Consider the following 24,788-nt stretch of genomic DNA (forward strand, 5'->3'; position numbering starts at 1 on the left):
TGTAATTCCATTATATAGAGTTGTCTCCACATCTGAGCAGAGCAACAGGTTTAAACAATCAATCAAACATATTGACTACATTCTACTGAAAGAACTACTGCTGTGTATTGGTTTCTACCTCAGCAGAATTTCGTGAGAAAGTTTTGCTCTATCGGCTGGCAAGAGACACATGACTTATTTATTGACCGAAAACAATTATACAAATCCTTATTACTACTATTTAATCAAATCAGTTTAAGTGTGTTTGCCATGTATACACCGTATGTACACACAAGAAATGCATGTGTGTCACAACATGGGGTAATGATTTATATTGTGGAATATCTGTGAAGACTTTCCCACTCATTGAAATCACACCTGTTATTATTTATTTATTTATTTATTTATCTCTGGTAATACAGGTATTTGGTGTTGCATAACTTAACTCCACGAGATTTTTTATACATCAACATGATCACATCGATAATAAAACCACATGCCACATATTGTAAATTCTTATTTAGATTTATTTATTTATTTAACTACAAGGACAGAATATTTTAAAAGGATTTCATTACTAAATAATAGCCATCACTTACGTTGCTTTTTCCTTTACGGGTGACAATAGTGGGTGTATGTTTAAGCAGGAGCACCCCTGCTCAGTATAAGTGGTCTTTAATGTGACTCAGGATGTATTACGTTCACACTACTGAAGGAATGCAGACACATGTGACCAAATGTTGTCTGAGATCAGATCTCTCAAATGTAATCAGATCACCCGGATCTGATCTTAATGCAAGGTCTGAACTGGCCCATTGTAGGTATGCACTACCAAAGGATCACTTGTGATCCGATCACTAAGAATGGATGATAATGCAAGACCGAGTCCATCGAACCAGTAACCACATGGTCCCAAAGCTGTTTCTCTAACCAGTAGCTACAGCCCTCCTATGTACTGTGCTGAAATTGTTCAACGATTTGGGTCACTTTGGACATTTTTACAGCAGTTTGCAGTGTTGTTTCAACGCATCCTTCTGCACTACATCTGTTCCAACAACACCTTCAGACATACAATATGTCTTCTTTCAGTTTTGTCTCTCAGAGACATCTGCTGCTGTACATGCAGCAGCATTTTCTGACACACACCATATGGCTCCGGGTCTGCTGCTTTTGTTTTGAGAAGAATCTCTTTTGGGGTGACATTTACATTTTAGGCGATTAGCTGACACATTCATCCAGAGTGGCATGGCAACGAGTGCAACTGCAGAATAAGCTTAAATTCCTTAAATATTACAAGAAACTAACAGTACTCATTGTGAAGATCAGATTGTTAATGTAGAATATTAGTACTAGGAAAGAACCGGCTCAGAAGTAGAAGTGTACATTGACGTTTATGGCTAAAAGGTAGAGACTGGAAGGAAAAGTCTGCTTATAAAACAAACGTTGTAGATGTTCTATAAGATGAATTCAGTAAATGGAAAGTAATGTGTTAAGCCAATGAGCCAAGGCACTTGCTGTCTCAGGCTCATGCCTTTGAGTACTTATTTACTTCAGAAAGACCGTGGTAAGTTTGCTCAGCAAAGAAATGACTATGTGTGACATGTATTTGATTAAGAATCTGTCTTTATGTCGTTTTTGTGACATTGGAGGAAATGAGCTTGAGCTTGTTTTTCTTCCATAGTCTTTGTAAGAACTCAGAAACTACTACTTGCATGAACATCCATTATTAAATACAGTGGAAACACCAAAAATGAAAGTGTTGGTAAAGTTTCTTGTACTTTTGCAGTTTATAGTTTAAATGCATTAATGACCTTAGAGAAATAGCATATCCCATAGTAAATATTGGAAAATTTCCTGGGTAAACCTAAGAAGAACCTGAAGTAAGCCAATGAAAATGACCAACATGCAAACTGGAACTGTAATTCAATTCTCGCATCTGAAAGTGGTTCACTGTGAGAAAAACAGACACAATGACAAGACACAAAAACAGACAGGTTTTTTGAGTGGTCAGACAGAGACTAGGTCCAGCTGAGGTCAAAAACGGTCAAGAAGGCTCTACCGGAAAGCTTATAATGAAAGGTGAACTGATGGTACACTAAGGGGACTAATGAGGGAAGCATAAATGCTCAGCCTGCTGACCCTTCTGCTGAAATCGCAACTGACCACAGTCATTTTTGCAACAAGGTATTTATTCAACAGCTACACTCCTCAGGAGCATATACCTAAGCTTGATGCCTGGAGAATGGTTTGAATTTGGAGCCTGTGTCATCTCTGTCATTTTTCTGCCTTCACTCTTACTCACCTAGCCGCCTGCCTCTCCTTCCATCCTTCTCTAGGTTGAGTGTTAATGACCTTCTGTCATAGCTTGCTTTTCAAGAAAATCAAGCGTCTGCAGTTATCGCTGTCATACATGTGACCCATAGGTCTGCATGGCCTCTGTCCATTCCGACTGTGCTTGCAAGGCCGTGGTGGTTAGAGATAATGTGATTAGGTGCAATTGTGATTAGGTGCATACATGTGTGTATATATTAACCAGAGGCAGATACAAATGTAGACCTCATTTCCTGAGTGTTGCTCAGTTATATACAATAAATTCCAGAAGTGTTTTTTTCTCTCCAAGATTTGTAACAGATAAAGATGTGGAAAGTGTATATCATTTGTTACCCTCTCTCTGTGCATATTGTTTGGTATCCTGGGTCAGCAGAATTGAGTGGAAAAGCTAAGATATGCATCACATCATTCCCATTCCTCTATTTCTTTCTTCAGATTCAACTTTCTTTCAGGCAAAATACTTGTGTCAGCTTTAGTGTCATTTTTTAAGTTAATAAAATGTGGGTTAAATATGTATTGCTAATTATTAGAGGGTAAGGTAAATAATCAGTAGTTTTCTAAAAGACGCACTAGACAAAGCCAGTGAAATGTGATTGTTCTGATATCATGAGGCCTATTCCACAATCATATGGCATATTTATGTAGTGCCTCTTTTTATAAACTACCAGCAGCTAAAGATTGAGCAAAACCTGAATTTTCTCTTGAAGTAAGACCCAAAATGCAGCAACACTACAGTCTGCATAAATGAGGTAAAGAGACCCCCAGGAGCTTCTAAGAAGTACTCCACAAAGGAAAAAGAAATGGACAGAAACACAATTTGGATTTTAAAATGACTGTAGTGATTTAAAGAGAAACTTTATTCGCAGTGTAGGTTTTTGGCATGATGCCCCACTGCCCATTCTCTTTTTATTTTTCCAATTGTGGAACTAATGTTGAGGTGTGAATAAAACAAGGCACTGCTCCAGAAAATAAACGGAAAGAAAATCAATTGTAAAGCTCTGTGAGCTACTCAATGACCAACAGGAGCAGAGTAGCTTAGAATGTGTGTAATGTATGAGTGTCAACCTGGGAATAGGGCAGATTTAAGGCTCATGTTGCGTGGTGTAAATAAAGTTGAATTTTTGAAACTGGTGGGGCCTGCTAGGGTATCAGACAGATTGTGTTAACGGATCAGTCATCAAGGTGCAAGACAGAGCAAGCATCACTGACATTAAAACTGTAACAAAGATTGACAAATACAGAAGGAGGGGGATAAGTAAAAGAGAGAATAGGGAGAAGTTTTGCGTGTCGTCCTGCATTACCTAAAAAACAGACATGCAGAGAAAGAATGACACAGAGGCACTTGTCAGACTCAGTTGCTGTACACAGATCAGACAGAAGCAGCTTAGGGATGGGGCCGTGTCCATCATCCTTTTTGTTGACAGACATATACACACACACACGCACACATACACCAAAGACCTGACAGATGCACCATGGGACAAATGTGTCACCATGTTTTCTTACATACGTGACTGCCATTGTGTGTTTTTGTGGTTGCGCACATTCATCATCCAAAATCGCACACATCATCTCTGAATTTCAAGGGTAAACTGACAAAACTAAAAAGCTATTCTTTACAATGTTGAGTGAGTCAGGGGTTTTGGACCATTTGCAGTACATGGTGAATGAATTTACAGGGATCTCAGGTTGTTTATATTGTGTATAAGGCAGTAGGAAGTTTCAGAAAGTGTACTGACTAAGTTTCCAATAAAAGAATGTGGAGCATGATGAGGACTGATACTGACGCTTTCAACCCAGCCCTGAGACGTGAGTTTTGACCTTTGCTCAATGAGTTCGTTCCTGAGGTGGCAACACACACACAGAAACACACACTAAAATACTCTTCAAAAGGACATTACATTGACTTTTTTTGACACTGACTTCCTGAAGATTTAATCCTTACATTAACTATAATTACTGCCTACCTAATGAAACCCTCATGCCCCTCAACAGCAGGATGACAGGTAAACTTACCTTTCCTGAACCTTAAAGTAAGTCTTCACACAGATTTGACTACCAACTACCAAGTTGCCACAATATCATGGTGTAAATTAAGAGAAGGTTGTATATTACTCAGCCTGATTCTTAAAATGCATGTTAAAAAAATGTACCACAAAATCTGGTACAGGCAATTTATCAAACAACTACTGAAGTAGAATGCAAACATGTACAAATGCAATGACTTTAATAACTTCCCCTCATAGCAACTTAGATTTACATGCAAATGGGTACTCAAGTACTGTTTGCTCATTTTAGCATATGCGATTGACAATACAAAAATATGACTTATGCTAAAATATGACTTTAAACTACACACATACAATCAATCATTATATTCCAAAGAACAAAAGAGCATATTCAGACTTAGCCCTTACATACTGGGTCAAATTTGACTTGTTTAGACAGAGCAGGAAAATACCTTAAACTTCATTTCGTTAGCCTGGAATTTGATGACTTTTCCTAATGTGTAGCACCTGCACAAACGTAAAACATATATATAAACACGTCCCTCTCACCCTCTTGGGGTGGTCATCCTCAAGCTCGGGTCCTCTAGGGAGGGTTGAGGGTTCTGCGCAGTATCTTAGCTGTTCCTAGGACTGCGCTCTTCTGAGGCACAGGCTTTTGATGTTGTTCCTGAGATCTGTTGGAGCCACTCCCCCAGTTTGGGGGTCACTGCCCCGAGTGCTCCTACTACCACGGGGACCACGCTCGCCTTGACCTTCCACATCTGCTCCAGCTGTTCTTTCAACCCTTGGTACTTTTCAACCTTTTTGTGTTCCTTCTTTCTGATGTTGGCGTCTGCTGGTATCGCCACATCTATCACTACCGCCTTCTTCTGCTCCTTGTCTACCACCACTGTGTCCGGTTGGTTAGCCAGGACCTGTTTGTCAGTCTGGAAGCTGAAGTCCCACAGCACCTTGGCCCTGTTGTTCTCAACCACCTTCTGTGGTGCGGCCCATTGGGATTTGGGTACTTCCATTCCATACTGGGTACAGATGTTCCTGTACACTATTCCAGCCACTTGCTTGTGTCTCTCCATGTACGCTGACCCGGCTAGCATCTTACACCCTGCTACTATGTGCTGGACTGTCTCAGGGGCATCTTTGCATAGTCTGCACCTTGGATCTGATCTACTCTTGTAGATCTTGGCCTCTATGGCTCTTGTACCTGGGGCCTGTTCTTGTGCTGCCATGATCAGTGCCTCTGTGCTGTCTCTGAGTCCAGCCTTTTCCAGCCATTGGTAGGTCTTCTCGATATCAGCCACTTCTTCAATTTGGCGGTGGTACATGCCATGTAGGGGCTTGTCCCTCCAGGTTGTCTGCCCCTCTTCCTCTGCACTCACATTGGGTTTCTGTTGCCCGAGGCATTCACTTAGGAGTTCATCCTTTGTGGCCATTTTTCTGATCTAGTCTTGGATTATATATATGTGTGTGTGTGTGTGTGTGTATATATATATATATATATATATATATATATATATATATATATATATATATGGGTGTGTAATGTATATTTAAAAAAAAAATACATTTATTAAATGTTTTACGTTTGTACAGGTGCAACACATTTTTGTACAGTGAGACTGTCTTGGACCAAAATTGATCCCTATCTATTGAGATGGATTTTAGATCTACCCGTGTGGGTCAAGTAAAGGAAAATGGTGGTTTCAGGGAATCTTACAACTGTGAAATTGTACAGGCCACGTTAGTGTGTATTTTTTGTCGGACAGTGGTAACACAGTTCAAGGGGGACCTCGACACTGTCACAAGAACTGTCTGTGTTCCCATGACATTGGCCCAGGTTCCCACAGAGCCAAACACCTGCTGGTCTTTGAAGGGGCATGGGGCAATCTCAAAACAGTGAAATAATAGAACAGCATGAAAGTGAATATATATGGTGCACAAACTGAACAGAATCCATCTAGAGGGTCAGAGGGTGCATTGACACAGACACAAGATCTGCACCTGCAAGCACACCTGCCATGTAATAAAATAATCTACAAAGTAACAAAGTACCGGAGCTGCCATTTCAGTGACTGACATCATGGCAGCAAGATTTAGTGTGCAACAGCCCCTTGATCTGTTCTTCCCAGGTGAGGAGATTGATAGCGATTTGGAGGAAGACGTGTCAGAGCACGAACACAACATGGTAGAAAACTCTGATAACAGCTCTTCTGATGAAGATGACTTTTCTATGTAATGTTGTGTGTTCTAAGTGGTAAATGTTGAATTAATATTGATAGTTTTTATTTCTTATGATAAGGCTGTGAGGACATGGTTATATTAGAAAATCCAACAGTTTCAGACTGTTGATGACATTTTCAAATTCAGCCATATATATTTAAATCACTATGGCTTTTATGTTTTATTTCTTATGTAAAACAGGACATTATAATGTGTAATAGCAGGTGTTTTTCTCCAAAATGTTGTAAAACATAAAAAATACACTCCCAAACACGTATTAAGGATTAATCATACTTTCATTAATGAGACCTAGGCCATTTAGACATTCTAAATCGAGTTAAAGTTGTAAATTTGGTATAGATACTTACTATGAGACAATTCTTGACAGCGAACTACACTACACAGCGAACTACACTAGCATGGATGGGTAAGTAACCAACAGCGCGTATTTGTCAAGCATGAAGTTAACTTATTTTTGATGATCGTGTCAGTCCAGTCCTTTTATCATTTTATTGTTTTATTGTGTTTAGCCACAGGTTTCTCCGATCTTTTTGACTCGGCATGGCAGCTGGTATACAATATAATTTTAGTTTGGAGCTATTAACCTTACTTCTCTGATTCTGACACCTAACAACACATTTTAATAACGGTGGCCTCGTATTCTGCTCTGTGGTTTTAGCCTCCAGCTAACCGCTGTGACGTAGATGTGATTTAGGCCATAAATGGGTCTACTGATCTGAACCATACTGTGATGGCATTAAATGTGAACAGCATGTAAGGGTTGAGAACTTCCTGATGTGCAGTCTGAGAACCTTCAGACATACGAGTTGCTTCTTCTGTTCTAAATGACTGGTGGCGAGTTGTGGTTAAAATTGGTGTGGTAGGGGTTGTACAGACTAGTTGACTAGCTGATTAGCTGACTTCACTGCTGTGCCATGACGCTTTAAGCATCAAGGCAACTAATCACTGATCATGTGACAATAGCAACATTGACGCCTCCGAGAAGACAGGTGAGGAGCCCAGCGGGTCATTGCAGCAAACTAGCAGCGGCTCATCAAGTGTGTGGAAATACTTCACTAAAGAGGGACCCCATGTGTCAGTGACATGCAGAATATGTAAGTCAGTCCTGAAATACAACAAAAGTACTACTGCAATGCACACTAATCTAAAAATTCAGAGGAACGGTCCAAATCCTCTGAACGGCAGTCAGTTAACAATTTCTCCAACACAGAGAGTGGTAACAGAGAGACGGAGGCAGCAAATCAACAATTTGATGGTAAATTTCATTCTCTAAAGTTATTAGACCTTTAGCTGCTATACATGGAAAAGGCTTTGAAAATATACCGTTTTTTGTACACTATCCTATCTTACTACACATGGTTCAGTGTCACTTGAGCCAGCCCTAACTGTAAGCTTTATCAAAAAGGAAAATCTTATCTTAAGCCTAACCTTAAAGGTAGAGAGGGTGTCTGCCTCCAAAGCCCAAACTGGGAGCTGGTTCCACAGGAGAGGGGCCTGATAGTTGAAGGCTCTACCTCCCATTCTACATTTTGAAACTGCACTTTGAGATCGAAGTGATCTGTTGGGATGATATGGTGCAATGGGGTCTTTAAGGTATGATGGAGCTAGGTCTTTAAAGGCCTTGTATGTAACAAGGACGTTTTTAAATTCTATTCTAGATTTTTAAGGGTACCAATGAAGAGAAGTTAAAAGGAAGATGGAGTAATATGATCTCTCTTGCTAATTCCTGTCAATGCTCTTTCTGCAGCATTTTGAAGCAATGTTCAAAGAGCTATTTGGACAGACAGACAGTAATGAATTACAGTAATCCAGCCTGGACGACACAAATGCATGAACTAGTTTACCCATTTATGACCAGAGACTCCAGGCTGTAAAGTTTAAACAACACAATCAACTGAAAGACACCACACTGTTGTATAGCGATGCTATCACTGCAGTTATCTTGTGAAGATAATGTCATGCCTGCAAGAAGCTGCAAGCAATATGATTCAAACTTCAGCAAATCATGTTTTGGCCTAGTCAACCCTGATCTATACTTAAACTGAACAAATTTAAACTCCCCATTTGAGGGGAAAACATGCAGCTCTGGCTGTTTTGACATTACTGTTGTGGTGTTTGGTTGTCAGATCAATTATCCACAGAGATTCTTGGCAGTCAGTTTAAAAATGTTCAGTATTAGCACTCTACTCTCTATAATAGTGGAGGTTTTGGGCTAATGTGTTTTTTTGTGTCAAAAAAGTGTCATAGTTTGGCTGTGCTTCATGAATGTGTATGAATAGTGCACATTTTAAAATTTTATGGCACAGTGCTCAAGCAAGTGCATCATCTGATGTGACATTATAACATTGCATGACATTACAAGAAAATTGTTGTATATGCTCTCACGTCAGGGTTTTCTTCTACTGGAGGAATGCTGGAGAAGTTTTATTTATTCATTTATTTTGCCAGAATATTTTATGTATGATTTACCCGTGCCACGACCTTGTCATCTAAAAATCCCAGCAATGAATTTTTTCTCAGCAGTTGCTCAAGTATACATTTCTCTTCGCTCATGTTCCATTCCTGTCAGTCTGTCATTCACATTATGTCCCGTTTTTCCACTCTTCTTATTCATTCCTTTTCTTTCTACACACTCTCGTTGCCACCGTATTGGTGCTGTTATGACATAAGTGTCCTGACATTCAACTTTCCTTTGAAGGAATGTCTTAAATTCTATGGGGAAGAAGGAGAAATAGTGAACGAGAGAGAGAAAGGAATAGAGATGATATGGAAGAAAGTGAAGAGGGATGGAGACACAGAAAAAGAAAGTGTTGAATTATAAAAGAGTTTTTAAATGGCCGCCTGTTGTAATATGTCATAAGACCTCCCACTGTATTCTACTTGAAAACATATGCAAAAAAAAAAAAACAAACGACACAAAACAAAACACCATTTTGCAAAACAACACTCTTTTGCATCTTCACACTTCTTTTCACAAATTTTTCCTAATTGCAAGCTCATAAACAATAAAAATGACCAGCCAGGAAACTTTTTATGTTCTTTTAAAAAGAAAAACCACAGAAAAAATACATTTTCAGGTTGTACAACAGGATCACAGTCTTGCGGCAAACACCAAAAATACCCCTTATTAAGACACACACAGGTGCATATATACTACTGTAAAAACATATGACATATTTGCAAGCAGTTTTTGGCAAGACATGAAGCGAGACAAATGCAAGAAATAATGAGAAAGGAGACAAAGAGGATTGGCATTTTTTTCTTTCCCTTGCTGTGCAGAGGAAACGTTTGTTCGAGAGTCTGTCTGTGTTCGTATTTGTTGTTTGCCAGAAACTACTGTATGTGTGTTAATAAGAAAAGCAGCAAACTAGCTTGTGTGTGTGCTTATAAAGTGTGTTAATAAACTGAGGGAGGGTCTCGTCAAGGTGATAAATAGAACAAAACACACCGGGACGGATTAGAGAGAGAGGGAAAGGGAGAGAGAAAGAAAATAAAGAGATTAACTATAGGATGACATGAGATTGAAGGCTTGAGGAGGGGTAGAGGGAGGGATGAAGCAAGGTATATAGGGAAGAAAGCAAGGAAATCACAGAGGGACGGATGAAAGACTGAACAGGAGCTTTAGGAGGTGGAGAGGAAAAAGAAAGGAGAGACTGAAAGATGAAAGAAGAAACCTGGTTGGAAAATAAAGGAGAGAAAGTAACAAGGGAACGATGAGTAACAGAATAGAGACAAGGGGGGCATCTGGAAGGGAAGGGAAGGGAAGGGAAGAGAAGGATAGAGATATGTGGAGGAAATCATCCAAATTGATGGAAAACCTAGATGGAAACAGAGGAGAGTGTTAGAGCATAAGATAAAGTGAAGACAGACCTAGGATGAGGGTAAATGTTTAAAAAGGTAAAAAGCATAAGTGGTGACGTTAGAAAGGGAATGGAGAAACATAAACACAATTATTAAGGACCTGACCATTCATTGTTCCCTTCCACATTGACAAAATCCCATTTTCATATTCAATATAATCTCCGGCTCAGCATACATCTGATCCTTCCAGCAATTATTATGGTGAAACTGTTAACTTTTGTAAGAGCTTCTCCTGCCACTCCTTTGTCTTCTCCCACCAAAACATGCCGTGGGAGGTGGCACCACACTGCGCGAATCCATTTTAAAAGACATTTTATACAGCTAAAGTATGGCACGTATCAGAGATTAAAGGAAATCAGTGCGACAGTTGGGGCAGGGAAACTCCAAGCGAAGCTCATTCAATTTTAAGCAAATTCCCCCTTTAACTGTCACTCTGTAACACCTCAGCTTTCTTTCCTCTTTTGTTTATAATGAGCTTGTGTGAACTTTAGATTAACCTCACTTTCTCTTCTGTCTTTCTTTGTTTCTTTCTGTCTTCTTCTCTGTAGGGTGTGGTTCCAGTCAGGCATCAACTTCCTGGCTGTGAAACCCAGCAACCATGTCGCGTGGGAGATCAAACAGGAAATGGCACCGGGAAGCAGTTCGCTGGCAGTGATGTGTCAGAGGAAGGCCTCCTCCACAGCAGAGAGGTAGGACTCAAGTTCAGTTATCTACTCGTTTCAACAGCTTCCTCTGTCATCCAGCTGGTTAGATTTTTCCTTTTGTGCTGAGAATTTGTGGGTGCATAATAAAATAGCAGAAAGAGTATTTTTCTGCTACAGTACAACCAAATCCGCTATTGCTCTACATTAGTTAATAATCTTGGTTATTTGCAAAGTGACATTCCCGACTATATAAAGTAAAGCTTATACGAGGTAAAATGTTGTCTTGGTATGTGTATCATCCACAGTAGATGGGTGGGGTTTGAGTTAACATAGTCTGGGAAGTCATAGGTTTCTTCTTCCAGTGGAGCCAGCAGAAATCCAGATAACAGATAATGGATATCCAAGTCAAGTTCCATGTGATTGCCATTGTTTATGACTTGAGAGACAATTGAACAATTTACACTCACATTTACACAGATTAAAACCACCACAATGGCTTCGTTTAAGAAGATATCTGCTTGACAAATGTGTTGTGATGGCCTGCTTGCAGACAGGGTTTTATAGAACATTCCAGCGCTTTTGTTCTCCACACAGCGTTTACCTACAAGTAAAGCCCGTTCAAACGTTTAAGGTCAACACAACTTATACTGCAACTTGAAACTAAAAAGCTTCCACTACCTAAATCTGGTCCCTTATCTGCTGATTCTGCATATTCACATGCAGATATTGTTCTTAGAGACTGACAAAGAGCAAACTGTGATGTTGCAGCCCTCAAGCCGTGTCATAACACATTTTATAACTGATTTCGTTGAGCCATCATTGAAACCAAAATGAGAAACTATTGACTATTGATGTGTAGACAATGTAATTGCATTAACAGTGTAACAGAAAGCCTTGTCTTCATACCTACTGGCTTATTGCCTGTTGATCTGACCTTTGAACTGCAACCCCAACCCTACAGCCTTAGAGATGTGTGTGTGTAGGGGCTTCAAACTGACAGACCAAGATTGAAGGTCTACAAGAGTCATTTTGTCCTCTACACACGTGTGGACAAACACAGGCACGCACAGGTTGGGCTGAAAAGCAGCTTTGGAAAGCACTGTCATGTTAAATTTGCCATTTACTTGGTAATTGTTCAGTCCTGGATGTTCATATTCATGTGAGAGTGTTGGGTTTGTGTCATCAAGGGAAAATCAGTGACAGCAGAGCAAATACACCCGGGTTATATATTTTGTTTTAAATGCAACAGTCAATTAGGACTTGACCCCAGTGCACAGTTCTGATAGATCTGAGGTCGTATCATGCTGGTACAAAAAAATTACCAAGACAGAATAAATGTAATCACTGTCCATCTAAAACCCGGCAGTGGTGAGGAAATTGCCTCAATTAAAAATAAAAAATAAAAATGAAAATAGCAGAGGTTAGCAGGGTGGCAGAGAAAAAGCTATTTACTTAATTCAAAAAAAGTAAAGTGCAAAACAGCACAGTGTTAGTGACAGGTATGAGAAGGAAAATTTCCTGGTGTAGAAATTATGACTGGTTTAACTCACATAAGAGCTCAAAGCAAGCTCCAACGACCATAGTCAAAGCATTTTATTCCAATTCAAAACGTTTAATTTAAAATAATGCATATTGCAACACAATGAACATGCTGACTGATGTTTTTCAATGCCTGTTTCTAAATTAGATAGATACCATTTAGGGAAGCATTTAGGGAAGTGTTCATACTGATATGAGAATACATAATGCTAAATGGTGTATTAAATGCCATTCACACTTATAAGACAATGACTTGCAGTCTTCAGCAATCTCAGTTGTCTTTTTTGTCTCCCTTTGAAAATGACATACACCTTCAAACTTGGCCTTCAGATTAGCTCAAGAACAGTGCATAGAGAGCTTAATGGAATGGGTTTCATTGCCGAGCAGCTGCATCCAAGCCATACATCACCAAGTGCAATGCAAAACGTCGGGTGCAGTGGTGTAAAGCACGCCGTCACTGGACTCTAGAGCAGTGGAGACATGTTCTCTGGAGTGATGAATCGCGCTTTTCCATCTGGCAATCTGATGGATGAATCTGGGTTTGGCGATTGCCAGGATAGCAGTACTTGTCCGACCTCATTGTGCCAAGTGTGAAGTTTGGTGGAGGGGGGATTATGGTGTGGGGTTGTTTTTCAGGAGCTGGGCTTGGCCCCTTAGTTCCAGTGAAAGGAACTCTGAATGTTTCAGAATACCAAGAGATTTTGGACTATTCCATGCTCCCAGCTTTGTCGGAACAGTTTGGGGATGGCCCCTTCCTGTTCCAACATGACTGAGCACCAGTGCACAAAGCAAGGTCCATAGCGACATGGATGAGCGAGTTTGGTGTGAAAGAACTTGACTGGCCTGCACAGAGTCCTGATCTCAACCCGAAAGAACACCTTTGGGATGAATTAGTGCGAAGACTACACATATATATATAAAATAAGTAACACCTCAGTGGTGGCTTTGACTATGGCTGACAAGATGCACGCCATTCAGTAACTATTACTGTGGCAACACACACGTATTCATATAATCGGTACATATACAATTTCTGATAAGTGAGTTTCAAGGTTTATTTCAGCAAATACCAAATTCATTTTTTGACCTCTTATGTGGTTGTGCATGTGTGTTTTTGTGTATGCTTCTCTGTGGCCCACATCTATTTATATCCACATTGCCCAAAGAGAAAATCCTGGTTGTCGTGTCAGCTTTTATGTTGCCAATTATAGATTACATTATACAGTATGTGTTTGTGAATGTGTTGGTGTCAGAGAAAGTCAGCTGGAAACTGTTTTAGTCATGGGTGAATGGAAGGTGATTTGACCGGAAAATGTGGTGAAGGCTACAGATACGAGTCGGTTTATTCTCTCCTTTCTTTGTATGCCTCTGTCTGCTTTTAGTTTAGTGACCCTTTTCCTCCCTTTTTACAGCTTCTCCTAGGGCATCCAGTTTTTCATGTCCAGCCTCCTTTCCTCCTTCTTCTCCCTTCTTTATCTATAGGTTGAGAGTACTACTGATGAATGACTTCCCATTGCATGAAACTACTATTGTGGGGCCTTATCTCTATTAGCACCACTTAGCTAACAGTTAGCGATATATAGTCTTGAATGATGGACAGCATTGGCAGCAATGAATCATCCAAATGTAGCACAAAGGAAATAAAAGTGATGACACAACAGCTTTGAACTTTTCACATTTAAGACAGTTAAACATTTTCATTCGATGTTCTTTGAAACTTTGAACTTGGTATCTTTGTTGATTAATGTGTCATAGCATTTTATTTTTTTGAAAGTCCCCAGTCATTGTACAGTGACTATCCAGCTTTTCATTCAAAAGTCATTTTTGAACTATGGATCCTTGATTTTAGACAGAAGTAGACAAAATCAGGTTTCTTATTTCTAGTCTGCAGCTACTTTTCCCAAGCTGTTGCAAACTGAAAATTGGCCTCTGACTTTGTAATGTTTACTATACCTTTGGTTGTGACGTCTGAAACCTTCTTTTATGTTTGTCTGCTTAACAAAGATATATTTTTAGACAATATGTTTCACACTTTACTACTGAAGAGAAAAGGCATTGGATGAGGAATTGATATGGTTGACAATTGTAATACCATGTTGGATGATGCTGGCTTGAGTTGCTGGAAGTGTAGATTTCCTGAAATCCAACCATCTCTAACTATCACTTTACTACAGCACACGATTCACCCTGAAAATCTGAGACTAAGTCCAAATCCGGTCTGGATTCTCTCTGTTGGGAACAGATTATGCTCTGGCAAAGATCTGCCATGCCAATCAAATCGTTTGGGCAGGCTTGTGGTAATTGACAGAAGAATAACAGTGACATGGTCACACATGACAACCAAACTCTGTGTAGTTTAGTATGTTTACAGCAAAATGGTTCTGATGGTAGCACTATCCAACTGCATGCAGAGGTATTTTCTTTTTGTATCCATTGAAACGTGGCCCCTAATGAGATCAGAATGATGTGTTACTAGACTGATAAAAATGTAGTATAGTCATGTCTGGCTAGAAAAGTCCAAAACCGCCACAGGCCTAACTTGCCCGGTTTTGGTTAAAATACAATTGGGCAAAGGTTGTCTTGAAAAGAGGGGTAGCTTTTTGGTGGAAGAAACACATTTAGTGTACTGATGCTGTGGTAACATTTCTGGATATTGCTTGAATGCACTGCGTATGTTTGTGCACTTCAACATTGCTGGCGAAAAACTAAAGATGTTCGATGATTTTGGGGATGCATAAGCCATTGTAGCCTTAAGGTCATTTTATTTGCCTCCCTTCAGAAAGGTGTTGTTTGAGGTGTTAAGATGGAGGTGATACTAAATGGTTGCTCATTTCCTTAAGCTTTGACACATATCCATGTGTGGTCTCAAACTGACATCACCAGACACCAGATTATAATGTGACTCTCAAAGACATACACAGAACAATCAAACGTGCAAGCGCACACTTATTCACATTGACTTATATACACACCCTCACCATCTTGAGAGTGGTACTGAAAACCATAAGGTGCCTTAAGGCTCAGATTATGAGTTAGCATGCACAAATACATAAGTGTTGTTATGTACACATATGTACATATACAAACATGGGACACACACACACACCCACACACAGGAAACAGGATTAATTCAAAGCAGTCTTTACATCCCAAATGAAACATTATTTTTTACTGCAGAGAACAGAAACACGCGTACAGTATATACAGAGTGTTACCGACACACAATAGGCAAAGATCACAGGCTTTTATCAGCGATTGTGTGGGCGGGATGGCAAATTAAAAGATCTGATCTGTGTTAATCTCTAATGAGATATTACTGGCTGGGACACAAAATGGTGAGTGTGCTTTTTAATGAATAAGAGGGTTGAAATGCTTGCTACCTCTGACGATCAATCTTGTGAAGTGATTTATTGTCATCCTATAATATTACATGGTCTGATGATGATGTAGTGTTCAGTTTATTAGCATAACAGGAATGGTGAGTGGATGCAGTAATTAGAGCAAGAGCATAGGTTTAGCTTTGTGTGTATTTGTGTTTTTGTGTCTGTTCCTGGTCCCACGTATCTTACAGGTATGTGTGCGTGTGCTGTAGATAGATAGGTAGATATTAGTGTTTTTGCATATTGGTTTGTAGACCAACCAGGAACCAATTGTTGATCTTGATGATTGTAATTACTGTTCTATCACATGCCCCAGGAGACCTTTTTTTTTCATTATTGCAGCCTATTTATGCCTATTTATTTCGGTGCCCCAGTCACTCCCACTTGTATAGATATACGCGGCGCTCCACTGGAGCTAAATATCTTCTGAAGGACTCCAAAGTTATATGGGTGAGTAAACGATCGTATTTTATGCCAGAAATAAGGTCCAGGTTGTAAAAAAACGTAGTTCCCCTTTAAGAAATGAGAAGCTACTCATTGCATCAGTTGGGGTTACATAGCATATTGCCAGCTGAAAGATAATCACCCATGCAGTAATTATCCAATAGGAGGTTCGTACCTATTTGCTTAGTTAAATCCAGGTGGGAACTTTTTTTTTTAGCCAGGCAGTGTATTAACTTGCATTTCCACTTATGAGCTTGTGAATATCAAGAGACAGGGCTGTCCTGATAATTATTTTCTCATGAACACCCATTCTTCAGCACCAAATATAATTTCAACATTATTTGTTGTTTGTCATTTTCGGTTGAAAGCTTGTGTTTCTGAAGTAATAGGCTCGAACCTTGGTTTTATTGTTGTTACTGTGACAGTCTCCCTAGTATAAACTAATTTCATCTTTTGTCATCATAGTTTTTTGGTTAAATCAAACTTAACCGGGAGTGGGCTAGGCTCACCATGAGCATACTTTTTTATGGTGTTTATATGAGGTAAATGTGCCATAGTTTCTGATGATGCTGCCAGAATGGGAGCAGTGCTCTATTTCCTGATCATGATTAGAGCTATAGATTAACAAGGCTAATGGGCTTCATTCAATACCAGAACTGGGGTAATGCACTGTCCACACACTGTACAGTGACACGCTATTTATCTGCTTGTGTGAGTGTGTATTTCTTCTTCGTGAGCTGTGGCATCCACATTTAATGATTTTAAAGTCTTTGTTTGTGCTAGGAATGTATCGTACTACATTTGTTCTAGAATTAAGTTCGTTAGCATTAACAACATTTTTCAGCGATCAGTTTCCAGGCTATTCTTTCCAACTTCTTACCAATATGACAATAATAATGGGAAACTGGATTTTTTATTTTTTTTATTTTTTTCCTGGCTGGAGTAATGTAGGAATTTTCAAACTGTAGCAGTTCAGTGAAGATACTCATTGTCTTTGAACAGCTGAACATTAATGACATGCACTTGGAGATTTCACGTTTTTTTTTTTTTTTTTTATGTCTATTTAATCATAAACCAAGTCAGTCCTTCAGCAAACCGAACTCTTAACAATGGGCACCTCCAGTTACAGCAGCTGATATTAAAAGAACACGACAGGCTAATGTTAGATATACAGATAGCATGAATGAATCAGTTTCTTCAAGTCTTTTAAAAAGCTTTGGAAAATGGTTTCTTTTCACTTTGTCAGTGTTTAAAGAATAGTAACACAAAGCAGTCTCAAACACTTGAGCTGAATGCTTAATAGAACATTTTCATTTTCAAAACACAAATGATTTCATGTACCTTTTTCAGTTTAAGATCAAAAGTAGTGTAATGTAATGTAAGTAATGTTGCTTTAGTACAAAGTTTCTATTTTGTGTTTTCCATCTTCATCACAATTTCATACAAACTATATTTTTAAATAGAAATTCCCACTTGTCGAACACTGTCCGAACACATTGCACATTTATTATCATCAGTTCTTTCTATGTTGTGCAGTAAAACCACATAAATGCAGCATTTCTTTCAACTCATTCATTAAATCATTTAAACACAGCCCGTTTATTCATGATTATTCATCATAAACCATACATGAGTCATTCATTTCATAAATGTCATGTCAACAGAGATATATGAATTTCTATATGTGTCTTTATGTAGTTTAATTTAATTGAAATAAACACAGGTGCAGACATATTGTATTCACACAGTCAACTAGTGAGTATTTTTTTTATTTGCTCTTTAAGTACAAGAATTCATGTTGCACTTTCATGAAATACATTACAGTCAGCTTACATGAAGCTGACATATTTCAGTGTAGACTCACACAGACAAGAGAATGCAAAAAATGCTGAGAGCCTGTATACTTTTGAATGAATATGGCTGGTACTAAAATCCAGCTTCTCACAAGTACACACGCAGGTTTGAGGATTACATTTTTTTGTAATGCTTGAACTGGTATAAATCCACACAGGAAGAGGAAAAGATGCAGGGCGCAAGGTTAAGTGTTGTACGTTTGCAAGGTTAAGTGTTGTATGTTTTTTTATTCGTTCGTAAAGACAAACTAACTTAACGGTGGGCTTTTGTTTGAGTGCTGGCAATCTCCTTGGGATACGCACTCACAACACAGACACAAGGCCAAGCTGTCTACAGTCTCAGTTGGCACACTTGAGGATTAAAAACACAGCAAGAGGGAGGACGGATAGAAAGAGAGAGGGATGTCTGCCAACAAGTGAATGAAGGGGGTGAGATTGAAATGTTTGGAGAAATAAAATAAAAATAAGTCCTGAGAGCGTGACACTGTTTCTCTCAGTGTTTTGTCCCTGGAGAGAGAACAATAGAGCATACAGATAGTTACAAACATTTTTCATTTTCATTCATTGCAGTGTGTGTATGAGTGTGTATTTGTGTGTGACAGAGATAGATATTTATGTGTTACATGTCATATTGTGGGAATTCAGAATATATTTGTGTGTGCTTTTCTGTGACCTGTTACTCGTAACTAGGGCCAAAGTACATGACCCACTTTATCCTAAAGAAATACCCAACATGACAACTGAATTTGACTGCTCATTTGTGGCTGTGAGTGTCTACATTCATCTCTTCATCCTTTCTTGAAACATCTTTTCCCAAGCTGAATTATCCCATTTCAAAGACCCTTCAATAGGTACATTATTATTTAGAGTAACTTCAGTTTGTTCAAAAATAATCACATAAAGTATCTGTAACAAGTGGCACTATTTATGACTTTCAATCTGATTAGTCAAGTATGTCGCTCTTTCAAGCTGTTCTGCCCAGTTCACTGCTACAGTAGCCTGTACAAGCAGTCTTTACGCGATTAATAGCTCAGCAAGAAATTATTTGCAGCAGTTGTCAGATTATGTCTTTTTAAATGGCGTCCTTTGTCCTCTAATCACACAAAACAGCATTCTGCTGGTTCATCTGAGATGCTAATTTGTACAGTCACTTAGGTCACTCACTATGAAAAGTTTTTAAAAGCTCCTTCATGTGAATACTAAACATCTATACAAAAAAAATAATCCAATGAGAGGTGCTGTGTGTCAGTCTAAATCTGCACCACGTTGTGGATTGTCCAGAGTAACCATGGAATTATTATTGGAGAAACATGCAGAGGCCTTTTTTGAGTGCCATTTGCATGTTCTCCCTGCTGCAATAGTTTTCTTGTCTTTTTTCAAAGCATGTGTTGGTCCTGAGTCGGACTGGCAACCTGTCCAGGGCATAGACTGCAGAAAAATGGACAACACATCTCCACTTCCTTCCACTGACCAAACTGACGCTAGTGTCCTGAGGATATGGGCGGTGCCATCTTGCGAGTTTGGAGCCCCAGTCTGAGAAGTACTGCCTGAAACTGGAGCCACGTCGATGTCCTGCCCACACTTCCTTCTGTTTTACTCGCGTTTGCGTTTGATCAATACTGATCAGTATTATTGTTGGATTATACACTGCACTTATTATTATTTTTTTCTTAATCTCACACATGGGACCACTTTGCAAAGCGGTTGTCAATGGCAACTGTCAGTCATCATTATGTCATATCCTGTTTCTATAGTGTCAAATTACTAAAACAAAAGTACTCAGAAAAATGACACGAGACACTTGAACATACATCAGCATTATATGAACTGCCTAAAATCACTGATGTGCACTTTAGTTTGGGACAAGTCCCATCCACTAACATGGAGGAGGTGAAGCTAAGGACCTATATTTTTCCTACAGTCTGTGGTCCAGGGATAGGCTCCAGCCACATGTCGACCCCAAAAGCGACCTGCATAGCTAGATAGGATGATTTGAGAGTAAACTTTGTAATCTTATACTGACTTTATCAACTTTACACAATTCTTATCTCAGGTGCTTAACTAATTAGGTTTAGTTTCAGTCCTGGTAAAACGACTGCACAACATCTTGGCTGACTTTTCAATAAATCCATAAATCCTTTTCCAATCCAGTTATTTATTTTAAAGGGGTCATAGAATCAAAACCACATTTACGTTGTTCCTGTTGAATTTAGGCTCCGAGTGGTGTCTAAGGACCACACCAAAAACTTCACCGCCTTCTCCAGCCTGCTTTCGTATGCAAATTCAAAACTAGAAACGGCCGTGTTGAAATCATTTGAAATGGGCAAATCTGAACAGAGCTCCGATATTACGTAATAGGCGCCCAGCCCTTTTGGATACACCCTCTCTCATTTGCATGTTCCAGCCCACTGTAAGGGCGGAGGCGTTAGCTAGCTAGCCCCAGCGACAGCTAACCGCAGTTTCTGACAAGAGGGATACGGTATGTCGGACTATGCGTGTAATGTTCCAGGATGTTTGGGGCAGGTCAAGACTCTACACAGACTTCCCCAAGAACTCAACTGTCAGCGGGAATGGTTGATGTTCATTTACAACCGCGTTCCACAGAGCTTCAACCCGAGGTTGGTAGTTTGTTCTGCCCACTTCACCCCGGAGTGTTTCTCCAACCTCGGACAGTATCAAGCTGGCTGGGTCGCCGGGATAGCTCAGTGGGTAGAGCTGGCGACCCATGTACCGAGGATGAGTCCTTGTTGCAGCAGTCTAGGGTTCGAGTCCGACCTGTGGCTTTTTGCTGCGTGTTATCCCCTCTCTCTCTGCCCCCTTTCCTGTCTATCTTCAGCTATCTCTATAATAAAGGCAACAAAAAGCCCCCAAAAAATATATTTAAAAAAAAAAAAAAGTATCAAGCCGGCTTTGGCTCTAGCTTCAGCCCGGTGGATTAGGCCAATCAGCTTTCAGGATATGTGGGCCAATCAGCCTTTGGGTAAACTGGCCAATCAGCACGCAGCTCATTTCATTATTCATGAACTTGCTGAGTGGGCGGGAAAAACAAACTGTTTCATTGCAGGGCTTATTTATGACCTTGTATTAGGCTCTCTAGCAGTGCTCCTGGGGCGTTTTCAGCCCCACAAATTTACATATGCCATTATTTAGGCTCAAAGATCAATTCCTAATGGTCAAAAAATGTGTTCTAGGACCCCTTTAAAAATGAAAGACAACCTTAAAAGATCTCCTCTCCAGGCTCCAATTTTCTGATATCTTGGTTTTATCTTGACTTAAAAAAAGCTGTGAAAACAATGAAAATTGTTTTGGTTTATATCTCTCCAGCATCAAGTGCATTTTAACAGCAGTCCTATAAAAGTGTTGAGCGTTTTCGATTTGCAATCCCCCAGTTCACCTTTCCGAAATACTCAACTTCCAGTACATTGTAGAAGGATTTTATGTACTATATTTCCAAGGAGTATATATTCCAAGAACATACACACAAACACACAAAGTCTGTGGGGTTCCTTTAACAGAAGAGCCAAGGAAATGACCACCCCAGTAGTAATAGTCTGTGTTTATCGCTCTTTTTTCTCTCCCTTTCCTCTCTTCCCTTGATTGCACAATATAAAACAGATGGTAGCTGTGTCTCTAAAGGTGCATGCACACATGTCCTCAAACGACTTGTGTTTGTGGTTGCTTTACAGCAGGGGTCACCAACCTTTCTTTTATCGATTAATCAAAGGGCTATCTTTGATGTAAACTCACTGAGTAACATAGTCGCACAGTTCACCTTTAATGATAAGAATAGTAATAATAATAATAATAATAATAATAATAATAATAATGATAACTTATATGTGTGATGAGGCTGTCTGCTCACATTAGTGGTTGTTGTTATATCATATTGTTGTTAGTGAATCCAAACAATAAATATTAGCAGTGATCTACATGGTAGAAATCTTTTTATCTAAACATGCAACATTTTACATTATTTATTTTTGCTCCTATAATTCAGTTTCAACATTTGAGCTATCACATCTCTCTCTGGCTCATCATCTTTCTTGACTGCTCTGTATGAATGAGCACATTTGCAGCACTGTGTTTAAAGTCAGCTGTTTTATTTTTGTTCGCATTAACACCTTTGTGACATTTTTGAACAAATCATGAACTTTGTCCCATGTCCGTACAAACTACCAGTAATGTAATATTAAACAAACATTAACTCTTTCACATATTTAAATGAATCATATCACATTTACAATATACTTTACAGTATACTGAAGCATCACTGATATTACTGTATTTTTCCTCATCCTCCATTTCACTGCCTTCACCAGAGTAATTTTGACCCCAAAGAATGGTTTGGTTCCAAACCAACACTTTGTTCTCTTCAAGAGGGCTTTTTGCTGTTTTCAGTTTTTTTCTTTCTTTCTTTTTTTTTTTTTTTTTATCTTTTCAGTTGTAGCTTAGTTTCTAGATGAGAGCTGCAAACATGTCTGAGTTTCATAGCTGATAAACATCAACAGAGTTGTGACAGGACAGGTGAAGGAAGGAAGAATTGATCGGGTTAATGTGTGTGAACTTGGACAAAGAAGGAGTAGGAAGGAGGTGGAAGCAAATGCAAATGGTTGAATTTAACACTGCCTCTTTGAGAGTTCTCGTTGGTCCAAATCACAGAGGACATATGTCCTCAAAATAAACTTGTCATCCTTTTAAGGTGGGACGATTGGGAGCAGGATTCATCAGAATATATTTAAGTCCTTGTGTCTACAGCTGGGCTCTATCAGCTTATCTCTGAGTTTAGACACATTTAAACGTTGGAATTTATACAGTCGTCCAATTAAGAAAGTCAACACAGACACCATTTACCGGACTTCTTAGGCTTTATCTTCAGTTCTAAAATCATGTTCAATAAAAATTGACGCCTTTACAAAGGATGCCTTGTGATCTTCCAGGTTACGAAATATTTTATATGGGCGGAAGAAAGCACTGTAACTGTCAATTACAGGAAAAAAGGGACATAAAGATACAGCAGGATTCAGTGGGATAAAGGCAGCATTTGTGTTCATTACATGTGCTTTGGTGAGTGCTCCTGTGCTCCGCCACTCCATCATAGCCCTGAGCAATGACCTGGGCTGGCTAATTAGGACTCGCAGATATGGATGGGGTTTATGTGTACAGCCTTGCCTAGCATCATTCTGTCACTCACTAGAATGACCCTGGCCACCTGAGCATGCTCAGTCACCAGGCCAGGCTCATATGCATACACTTATGCGCGCAAAAATGCACGCAGACACACACAAGTTCTGAATCATTTGATCGCAGTGTTCGTCCTGGTTGTAAAATACAAACACATGCATGGTGTAGGTCACATATCATGGATGCAGTCATATCTAAACACGTTGTACTTTTCTGAATGTTTTTGTAGGCCACGCTTTAAATAACCTTCCATTCCCATTGGCTTATTTCCCTTGCTCTACTACCCATATCCTCCCGCTCTTCCCCCTCCCTTCTGTCTCCCCCATTCTTCGTCTCCTCACCCTCCATGCCCCTGTTAAACCCCCCCGGGAGCCTGCGTAGTGGGATGTGTGGCTAATTAAGGCGACCTACGTGGACCTTCCGTGTTCGAGTCCCTCTCCTCAGAGATGTACAGTGTCATAGAGCGAGCGGCAGCACCGATGCTAACACTCACTCCTTGTCCCTTGTGTGGGTGTCTGTGTATGTGTTTATGTGTGTTGGCGAAGAGGTGTCAAATGTTGGAGATATCCCAGTCCTGTTCATATTTTTCTCTATTTGCTCTCTTATTCCCATTCCTTCACTCCATTCGTCCCCCATGTCCTCCTTTTCTCTCTTTCGCACCATGCAACTTGTCCCCCAATCCCTTTTAAGCTCATCCAGCCCTCCTCTCTTTCCACTCTTGTCCTTCCCCTGTTTTTTCCAGTTAGTTCCATTCTTTCATTATGACCCCCTGCTTTCGCCTTCCTTCTCTCCTTAGGTGACAGGAACCCCAGGGTCCTGTTACAGCTGTTTAATTAATTCTTTTCATAGTGTAAATCAAAAACCAAGCTTGTGTCCTTGACTTGAGAGCTCTTGGGCATGCACGAGTGAACGGATGACACAAACAAACTGAGGGGACCGAACGCCTCCGCATCCCAGGAGGAGACTAAAAGGATCCTGTGAAAGAAGAAGAGGAAAAAAAGAAGATAAAAAGTTGCTTTACTTGGTTAGAATGTGGGACAGAGATTATCTTTCTGTGGGTAGGGAGGGAAGAGTGGAATGAAGGAAGGATACTAGAAAGTTTAGCAATAAGTAGTGTGTTGGTGGCCTTAGAAGACGTGTTAATGCTGATGGTTTAGATGACCAACTTAAAGAGGTGGAGTAGGAGGACCAGATGGATTAAATTTCATTGTAAGTGGAGACTGTTGTCATCAAACAGCATCAGGAATTTCAGCAGACATTCAAAGAAGACAGTTTATATCTACAGCCATTGAAGTGGACTCTCACATAGATAAAAAGGTGTGGCATTGT

The 24,788-nt window shown here is 39.7% G+C and overlaps 1 protein-coding gene across 1 annotated transcript in view; it reads left to right on the forward strand.

The window, feature by feature from the left end:
• Positions 1 to 24,788, forward strand: part of LOC311493271 (transmembrane protein 132C) — a gene marked incomplete at its 5' end in the record, with an annotated part of 234,108 nt that overhangs the window by 108,399 nt on the left and 100,921 nt on the right. The window contains one exon of the mRNA XM_084551833.1: positions 10,967 to 11,107. Within this exon, the coding sequence (XP_084407959.1) occupies positions 10,967 to 11,107 (141 nt within the window). The remainder of the gene's footprint in view (positions 1 to 10,966; positions 11,108 to 24,788) is intronic.

The sequence above is a fragment of the Chelon labrosus genome (assembly GCF_963514085.1).
Source record: "Chelon labrosus genome assembly, chromosome: 9".
In the NCBI taxonomy this organism is placed as follows: domain Eukaryota; kingdom Metazoa; phylum Chordata; class Actinopteri; order Mugiliformes; family Mugilidae; genus Chelon; species Chelon labrosus.